The 10,423-nt window shown below is 45.5% G+C and overlaps 1 protein-coding gene across 1 annotated transcript in view; it reads right to left on the minus strand.

Moving 5' to 3' along the window:
• Positions 1-6,456, minus strand: part of CDH11 (cadherin 11) — a 47,516-nt gene extending 41,060 nt beyond the window's left edge. Inside the window, exons 1-2 of the mRNA XM_081107030.1 lie at positions 6,053-6,456; positions 1,906-2,200 (exon numbers count right to left, since the gene is read on the minus strand). Of these exons, the coding sequence (XP_080963156.1) occupies positions 1,906-2,200; positions 6,053-6,280 (523 nt within the window). The 5' untranslated portion in view covers positions 6,281-6,456. The remainder of the gene's footprint in view (positions 1-1,905; positions 2,201-6,052) is intronic.
• Positions 6,457-10,423: the final 3,967 nt, after the last annotated feature.

The raw sequence follows: 10,423 nt of genomic DNA on the forward strand, positions 1-10,423 counted from the left end.
ATCCAGCAAACAAGCAAACCCGAGTTGCTGCCGTGACATTTTCAGCAGCTGGGCCAGCTTCCCCGTGGGAGGCAAGGGAGCTGTCTGCGCAGCCTCTGACAACCTTTAACGCACAAGGTGGCCGCGATTTCCACCTGGTGTAACAGTAACTCTCACTTTCTTCTAATTACGCTTCTGTGATTCCTGATTTCCTGCAAACAACTTTTCGGAGCTCTTCCCACATAACCAGGCTCTATTCTAGGTAGAGGAGATGGATGTATCAGGGAGAATAGGATCTATTTTCTGCCACCAGGAAACGGCTAGGAAAATGATTAATCTTGCTATGCTTCATTTGCGTCCAGAGCTCCACTAAGTACAGCTCTTTGCATTTTACATCCATGTTAGTTCACCCTCCCCTTCTTTACATTATCTTCATTTTATAAATGACAAAAGGAAAACCGAGAAAGATGTAAGAACTTGTCTGGGTTCCCCTAGGACAGTGGTGGTCAGAGGTGCGGTGTGACAGGAACCCAGGACTGTCTGCCACAGTCCACGCTCAGGCCACGGTGGAAAGTCTGTGTGTTATTCCTGAGAGTTGAGGAGCCCCTGAAGGTGGAGGCAGTGACAATTCCCCTGGAGAATCCTTTTTGGTGACTGGCCTTTGCCCCCTGACTCAGCTGCTGACACTACTGTCTACTCTGTAATGGTTTCTTTGATGCCCACTGTTTCTCATTAAATCCCGGGGTGACTACTGAGAGAGTAGGAGCCCGGGCGGGGCCCAGGGGAGAGAAGGTGGCAAGGGATGGCTCAGCCCGGCTTCTGTAAAGTACGAGAGGGGTTTGACTTTTCCTGGAGGAGGAGTAAGGGACTAGTTCTTTTAACATCACAAGCTCCACGTGCAAAGTGCAAGGAGCCGGGTGTCTCAGGGTCACTTCTGCATCTAGCTTTCTCGAGCAGGGTGATGCCCATTCCTGGTGCTTGGTTTTTCTCATCTATAAAAGGGTGGCGTGGGCCCCGATGATCCTTCTGTTCATTTGAGCTCTAAACCTCTGATCCATATAAGCAGACTCACTGCCTGATCAGCACAGCCCTGCTCACTATCTGAAAGGCAAATCTTTCTTAACAGGGGACATGATTCTCAAAAGACGACAACTACATGCATTCTACAAAGTCAAGTGGAAGTCATTGCGAGGGGAAGGTGGCTGGCTGAAGAAGCCCTTCAGGGAATCATGCAACATGTCTTGATGCACAATGAAAAGACATGCCCGCTTCTGAATTAGCCTAATAGGTGGTGACATGGTGCCATGCTTAAGTGTGTATTCCCAATTCACTTAAAGGGTCAGGTGACCTCGGATAAATTAGTTAACCTATTTCAAGCTTGGGTTTCCCATATGCAAAATATGTCAAATAGGAACCACTTCATTGCAAAGGTGAATCGTTGCACAAATTGAATGAAATAGTGCATGTACATCATCAATTATCACAATGCCTACAAGTTACAAATATTACCACTGGTTTTCATAACCAAACATCAACATGTACTGGTGACTTGAATACAGAGTATCTCTAATCCTGCATGACTAGAAATTGGTATTCCCATTTTATAGAGGTGGAGACTAAGGCTCAGAGAACAGCTGTAACTAATTCCAAGTCACCCAGCTAAGAAGTGCCCGAGTGGAGAGGACCTGGATTCAATCATATCCTTCCCACTTCTCCACACTCACAGTTTGTCAGTTTAGATTTTAAACCCTCAGGTCCATTTTTAATATCTAAGACTACACAGATAAAATTTTCTCTTGTTATTCCAGCATAGAAAATACAGCCTAAGTTCTCCTTCCTGATCTGGGACCAGCCTCCCCATCCCCCCACCCCCACCCCCTATAGACCAGTCTTGCAGGCAGAACGGGTCTCCCCTGCCACACGTACCCACGTTGGACCTCTCGGGCACGTTGGCATGATAGGTCTCGTGCAGGAACTCGGGAGGGTTGTCATTAATGTCCTGGACCTTGACGATGAACTCGGACGGCGGCTCCAGCGGCCGGTTGGTGTCCCTGTCCACTGCCTGAGCCATCAGCGTGTACTGGGCTCTCTCCTCGCGGTCCAATGTCTTGGTAGCGTGAATGTTCCCTGATTTGTCATCAATCACAAAAATGGTTCCGGCCCCTTCACCTGAGAGAATGTATTTAATGTTCCCATCACCAGAGTCAATATCGGAATGAAGCTAGAAAAAGAGAAATTGAGATTTGTAATTGCACGAAGGCTGCACGGGGAGGAAGATACCCACTTCCATGCTGTCTGCTGCCACACGCCATGTACACCACACACACACACACACACACACACACACACACACACACACACAGGAGAGGAGACGTTCTCACCCCATTTTACAAATGACGAAATGGAATATTAGAGAAGATAAACGCCTTGGCCAAAGTCACACAGATGGGAACGGTGAATTTTTTTTTTTTTAATTCTAAGAATCATGCTCTCTCTCCTTCCTCCCCATATATATGTAACATACAAAATATGTACACATACATATCATTAATACAGAGTTATTCTGAAAGAAATATTTGCCTGTTACAAAAAATAAAAAAACAAACATTTATGCAATAACTAACTTTTCCCTCAGTTCTGACTCCTAGTCCTTCATTTTCCCTACTCGGAACGGTTGTTACCAGCTTCCCATGAGTCCCGTGACACATTCTATCATATGCAAGAATATCTATACAGATATGCAAATGCCCTGTTTATTTGTATGCAGTAAAGTGCCACAGGGCACAAGTCCCCCTTCCCCTCTGTTGTCCTTGAAGAATAAACGTGGGGGACATACAGATTGACCTCCATACACTGTGTGGACGCCACGATCATTTCTTTTAGCAGTTTCCTTCCAAAAGACAAGAAAACGGTTCCCAGGATTTTGATGCTACAAACAATTCACAGATTAGACCTTTCCAGAAGACCTGCTGAGTGGGGCATGCTGAATGAGGAAATGGGGCTGGAGGATAGCCTGCGACACATGCAGCTTCTCAGACCATAGGAAGAAAAATATCTGTAGGTTTCCCCCTCCTGTGACAAAGCCCAGGGAAATTGTGGTACCTGCCTAAGTGCACACCAGGCAGGGCCAGGAGGTCACGTAGGTCTCCTAACTCCCCATCCTGTGCCTTCCTGCCTTCTCTCCCCCAAACGCCACATCTGAGCTTCCTGTAATAAACTCACCCTCCCTTGTTGTCCAACCTCAATTTCTGCCGCTTTCATCTTAACCTGCCCTCATTCTGCCTTCAGTGCATCATTGTAACCACTCTCATAGGTTAGAAGAGTAGCTGACAGGATAAAAAAAAAAATAAAACAACAAACCCTCCATTCTACTAACTACATGAGAAAAGCCAGAAAAAAAATAAAAAGCTTTAGTTTATTATTATATAACTAGAGGCCCGATGCACGAAATTCTTGCCAGGGGCTCGGCCATCGCAGCTGTGGCGACTTGCCTCTGCCCTCGCAGCCCTGGCTTTGTCCAGCTGTCCAGTCTAATTAGCATATTACACTTTTATTATTATAGATAATAAATTATTATATTATTTTACACTTATTATCAATGTCATTTTAATTATTACTCTTATGAAATCAAGGCTTTGAGAGTTTGTCCAGAGTCATAAAACAAGATTGAACACAATGCTTTGTAAAATTTTTTGTATCGATTCAAATTTTTCCAAAAATATCTCATTGATTTTGCAACGCCTCAGTGAAACACCAAATATTTCAGCTCAGGGGGATCCCTGTAGGTACATACGAGTTTGGCAAGACTCTTGGGAATTAACTAGACATTATTTGATGACCAACTAAAACACTGAAAAGGTTTTAAATCCACTGCTCATAATTTTTTCTTGCTTTTGGATTTCAAAGTCAAAAATAAATTCCTTTATTTTTCTCGCCAACAAAGATAATCCATACAATTGACAACAGTATTTATTAGGTTCAACACAAAAAGCATTTCGGGAAACCATCCAGTGCAATGGAGGGATCCAGTAGCTGAGGCGGACACAGCCAACTCCCGACTCTGCGGACGGATGGCTCCGCTCCGCACAGCACAGCGGGACACAGACTGTGCTTCCGGCAAGAAACCCGCAAGCCCTGGGTTTGCCAAATCCCACGTTCTCACAGCATCTTCAACCACTTGAAAGTCGTCCAATCCAAGGTTATTAGGGAACCAGTCATCTAGTCTGTTCCCCCGATTCATTGGAAACTGCAGATCAGCAGTATGTCCAAAGAAAGATGCAAGGATTCAACCACTTTATTCTTTCCCCCATCCCACCCGACACCTGACGTGTTCTTGTGTGCATAGATTTTAAGCATCACTCATGTCTTCTCCTTCCCCACCTTTTCCCTAAGCTTCCTTTTAGCGGGCATGGCTTGTTCCAGAGATGCTGCAATGCCTGTCCAGGTCCTGTCTCTCCTGCAGTCTCTGCCCACAACACAGAGCTACTCCGCAGCAGGAAAGCCCCATGGCAGAGGTTCTGAACACTTCACACCTAGCTCTCCACGTGGTTCAATCCACACAGCCCCATAGCCGAAGCCCCCTCCTCCTCTCGGCACAGAGTCATCTCCTCCATGCAGGGGTACTTCTATCTTGGGTGTAATCTTCCCATTTGGGGGTATAAATGAATGAAATTGTTTCGTACATCTCTTAAAAAAAACACCTTTCCCAAATTTAAACAATATTATTGAGACATTAATATGGACGTCCTCCAAATATGTCAATTTCATAAACAGGGAATGCTCTGCTGATGTTTGGAGCAGCTGAGATAACCTCATTGGATCGACAAGGCTCAGAAATGAGCACCTGCCACCTGTTCTTGTCCCTCCACCTCCTGCTCATCTTTCTGGCCACAAGCTGTTATCATGGTCTCCACAGAAGCTCCCTTCATCCAACCCAAATGTTACCATGTAAATTCAAAATCATTCCTATTGAGTTTTGTCATTGCCCTACTCCTGGGTTTAGCTTTTCTAATTGCTCAGGGAAGACCCCTTTGAGGTCACAGGCTCTCCATCCTAGTGTGCCCTTTGCTGAGCTCTGCACCCGCATACAGCGGGCTTTCCGTTATTACGTATGTGAACCCTATCAGTGTGACTATTCTCTGAAAGACAGCGGCATCTTTTACCATAAGTGATAGTGAGCAGTCAGTCCTTCAAACATATTTTAGACTCTTCCTCCCCTTGTACTTTTTAGGCGGGTGTACACGGAGAATGCAGTCTGAGTACTGCCAGGCCTCTCAGCCATGCCATCTTAGCTTTGCCAGCCCTTAGTCAGAGAGGACAGAACCCCACCTACTCTTATGATACATCCACCCTTGGGACTGGGGACCCAGGGTTGACACTGTTCCTGATGGCAAGTGGCACAGGCTCCAGGGAGGGAGATGGACAATGAAACAGGCCTGTGTAATACAGAAAGGAAAGCGATGCTAAAAGGGGTAAAGAGGGTTAGGACACCAGGGAAGGGGATCCAAGTCGGGGTTGGGGTGTGGTCAGGAAAATGCCTCCAGCTGGAGAATGGCTAAATGCATAATGACCATTTCCATCCAGGAGACTATTGGGCAGCCAATGGAAAACGCAGCCTTGCCCGGCTGGTGTGGCTAAGTGGTTGAGCTTTGACCTATGAACCCGGAGGTCATGGTTTGATTCCCAGTTGGTCAGGGCACATGCCCAGGTTGCAGGCTCTACCCCCAGTAGGGGGTGTGCAGCGTGCAGGAGGCAGCCGATCAGTGATTCTCTCTCATCATTGATGTTTCTGTCTTCTCTCTCCTTCTCTCTTCCTCTCTGAAATCACTAAAAATATATTTTTTAAAAAGGCAGAAAAAGAAAAACAGAGCCTTTACGGTATAATGTTAAGGGGGAAACAGAAGTGTTCTCACATGGATACAGCTATGCATTAAATAAGGACAGGCTGGAAGGAGGGCTGTAGGGTTCTGAGTGGGCGGTCACACCGTTGGCGTCTCCCCTCCTAGATTTTCTCAGCGATACTCTCGTACGGGGGAGGAGGAAGAGAAACCCCTCCGGACGGCAGCAGCCTTACCCTGCCCACGAGCACGGGGTCCGGCCCAGTGTACTCCTCGATCACGAAGAACTGGTTCCAGACCCAGCCTCTCTTGGAGCGCTGCAGCACCTGGCCCTCCTTGCCCTTCTCGTGGTGCCCGTGGAACGAGGGTCGCAGGTGGCTCCTCCGCTCAGTGCTGAAGGCCTGGCTGTGGCACAGCACGCCCAGGCACACCAGGGCGGCTTGTAAACAGTAGTTCTCCTTCATTTTTGGTTACGTGGTAGGCACAGGAGAATGCGGCTGTCACCCCTTCCACCAACCGTGCGGCGCCTGGCCTGGCCGATGGTGGCCTCCCGGACGCGTCACGCAGACCTCTCCTGGAGTGGAATGACTCTGCTCGCTGAGCACATCACGTCAGGGCTGCCCGCTTCCCCAGGCGGCTTCTGCAGGCAGAGAGGAAGATCGGATTAGCTGCAGGCTCTACCCCCATTTCATCTCAACCCCATTCCTCATTTTTTACCCAGGGTGGACCACGTGCAGAGGTAGACATGAGTAAGTGATAGTCCTTCCTCTATCACAGCTTCTCACGTGTGGGTGAGATACACACACACACACACACACACACACACAGCAACCCCTCCATGTCTACATGAGGATAAAATATGTGTGCTGTGGAATCCAGCTGCCCAGGTCCTAGTGTCCATTAGACCACTCACTGCCTGTGGGTCTGGGATAAGCTGACTTCTTTGAGTTCAGCTTACTTGCTTATGCAATGGGGATGAGCCTCATACTGCAAGGCTGTTAAATGAGTAATGGCCCTAAGTATCAGCACAGTGCCTGGTACACAGTAAGCACCCCAGATTTATGTTATTATTGATTGTAATTGTGTTTGGGTAGGTTTTTGTAATAATAGAAAAACTTAGGGCATCATGGGAGTCCAGGAGAGGAACTTATGATCAATGGAGACCGAGTATGGAGATGACGACAGTGGGGACAGTTAAGGGACACTTCCTAGAGGACAGGATGGCTGGGCTCAACCCTGAAGTGGGAGTTACTGTGATAGGAAGAGAATGGAGGGGATGTCCATGCAGAAGAAACAACACGTCCTAAAGCCCACAGCTGGTCACAAGCACAGCAAGTTCCAAGACACCCGGCATCTGTGGAGACTACAAGGAAGCAGGAAGGCAGCAATGGACCTGGCTAGATAAGGGCATTTGGGACAGATCCGGAAAACACTGATGGTCACTAAAACATCTGTCAGTGAAACCGTGGGTCCAGTTCTCATTGGTGAATCATTGAACGCCACAGTGTCAATTCGATGGGCAAGATTTGCTTTTGTTGATCAGACATCCACATGAGAAGCTGAAGACCGTAACCTCACCTGGCAGTGTGTCAAAAGGATGAAGTATGACTTGGACCACATACTTCAAGTTCAAACTTGACATTGACACCATAGAGTCTCAAAAAGAAACAGAAAGGGAAGAACATATGGTGCGGCAAGATCCCTGCCCATTTTACACCATGCCAAGTATTAAGTGTTCATCCACATGGTGATAAATTATTCTCGCATATAAACTGCGAAGTGTATTGGAAAGAAGGGGTTTAATTAAAGTTGATATTTCTGCACCTCTTTCTTCTGGCTGCCATTTTGCTGTAAAGCACAATTATTTCTGACACTAAAAGTGTTGCAACTAGATGACAACTTTTTTCTTTTCCTTTATAAAAAAAAAAAATTCTAGCTTGATACTAATGAACTTAAAAGCTTCCATACGACCAATAAATAATAAGCCCTTTGTTGAAAAGATGAAATTGTCTATTTTTTTTTTCTGTTGGAAATACCAGCCACACCAACTCGCTTTTAAAAAGTAATTCATTGGACCCATTATTTGTAAGTGCTTATGTGACTGTGTGATATATAAAGTTATTTAATGATCAATCTCAGGTCTGTATGAGATTAACTTTAAGACATGATGTTTTCAATTTCTTCAGTTTCAGAAGGAAATTTTACTTAGCAAAAGCTTTCTATGGCCATTACACTGTTGCCTAATTTCTATAACAAACTTGTTAATAGGTACTGAGAACATTCGTATTTTAAAGGATGAGGAAACGGAGGCCCAGATAAATGAAGCAACTTGTGCAAGGTTATGCTTCTGATAAGTAACAGAGCTAGAATTAGAACCCAGGACATCGGGCTCTGGAGTCTGTATTCTCAACAAGTGATCAATACCAACTCTTGCCATGTGTTTAAAGTTCACAAGGAAATGCTATGGACACTGTGATAAAAACAGTGACCTAGAAGCAATCCAAAGTAAACCAATATTAGGACTTGATGTCTATTAAAAATACGACTATGGTGAAAATAATAACACTTGCTAATTATTATCTGCCTAATACTCTCCTAAGTGCTTTCAATGGGCTGAGTCATTAGACTTTTACAATAACCCTACACTGTGGTACCACTGCTATCTCCATTGTACAGGGAAGCAGTCGGAGGCATGGTAAAATCAGGTATCTTGCCTGTGGTTATAGAGCCAGCAGGTAGAGGATCTGAGCCCTGGATGGTTGGTTCTACAACCTGCATTCTTATCCCTTATAATCCTATTGTAATAAAAGCTCTCTGAGAGAAACCTGCAAATCCAATATAGACACACATCCTGATAGTCTTATAATGAAAGTAACTTAAGTTTTGGTGGCACCAGCCATGGGGCAGGGGCGAGAGGACAGGAGTAATACTCTGACTGACATGTTAAAACCAAACCAGAACTAGGAAGATACATTATTTTATAGCTCACATTAGTCCATCACAACATAGTGCAGGTCCCTAAACAACACCATTAAACAAAAGTTAATCTTTGCTATTTATTCTTAGATTCCTTTCAGAGTTTCTAAATATATAGGTTTAAAGTGATGTGTTCAGGGAGACATTTATTTTTTTAGAAATGCTTCTAAACTCTAGAGGTCTCGCCAATGTATTCAATGGTAGAGCGTTTGCAGGGATCACGCATGAAAATGAATAGGAAACTGCCCCTCCTCCCCTAAGAAGACTGTGGCATTGGTAACAATTAGGGAAATATATCAATGTTCTAACTCGTTTTATTAAAGACCCCCAAGGCGGTTCTTGCACAGTCCTTCCATTAAAGCACTTTCTAACAGTGTGCCAGGAAGCCCACGCAGTGGGGTTGCACTGAAACATAGAGTGACTTTATTTTATGATCGGAGAATATTGCTTGGGAGGAAAAATAAATGTTGTTGAAAGTCACGGGAGTAATAACATGACGGGAAAATGGATTTGCAAAACCACCAGCTCTAAGTGGAAGGCTCGCCTTTCTATCTTAAGAGCAGATCGCCCGTCATAGGCGACTGCGCCTTGAGCATAAAACTCTCTTGCGGCGCCTGCTTTTGTCTCCGTAAAAGAAAATGACATATATGGGTGTTTAAGTATATGTGGACTCCTGCTGGAAATTGTTACCGGGTAGAGAAAGAAAGACGGAGGCGCTTAGCAGAAAGCAAGCGGCCTGGGTTTTTCAGCTTCCTCCCCCCGACAGAGCGGGAAGGATCATACAGGCTGACCCTTTCTTTCATTTCCAGGGAGGTAATTTACAGTTTAAGATGCGTTATCATTACACTAAGGATATTCCCGGGGCCCACACCAGAACTCAAAACTCCATTCTGTGTGTGCAGAATCCCCTTGCTGGTCTCCACTTCAACAAACACAGCTTTGTAACCAATGGGACTCTATTATGCAAATTCATGCAAGCATATTTTATTCCCCGTTCATTTCATCACTCAGCACTGAGTGGGGGTCTCTCCTTTCAAATCAAATCACAGGAATTATGCCATGTCTGTGGAAATCACCGAGAATGGGAGAGGAAGTATGAAAAGCCCTCCTGAGTCCCATTGCCTACTCTCTGATTTCTACACTGGGAACGAAGCAAAAGCTCAGGGTAATAATCACTTCTGCTCAGGTGCCAAATACACAGCAGAGACGGCAGAAGGGTCACTGCATATGTGGTTGCACACCCTCATACCAAATCTAGATGTTAAAGTTTGCGGCCAACATGGGTCCCTTACACGTGACCAGGACATTCTCTATGGGCGGGTGGAAATTTGGAAACTGCTCCAATGTAAGTCTGATTCTCTGCTTCTGGAGAAGGAGGGAACCACAGGAGGTCAGCATGGGAGATGCAAAGTTCGCTCATGGCCTGGCACTGGGCAGACCCGCGTCCAATCCTGGTTCTATCACTTAACATTGAGTCATGATAGTAAGGATTATCCTTGACCAGGTGCTTGATTTTTCTAGTGCTGGGCAGTCTACTCAGGGCTTGGTGCGCACCATTTTGTTGTACTTCCACCTCAACTTTATGTAAATATCACCCATATTTTATCTAGGAGGAAACTGGGGCTCAGAGT

The sequence above is a fragment of the Myotis nattereri genome (genome assembly GCF_964212035.1).
Source record: "Myotis nattereri genome assembly, chromosome: 15".
Taxonomy (NCBI): Eukaryota; Metazoa; Chordata; class Mammalia; order Chiroptera; family Vespertilionidae; genus Myotis; species Myotis nattereri.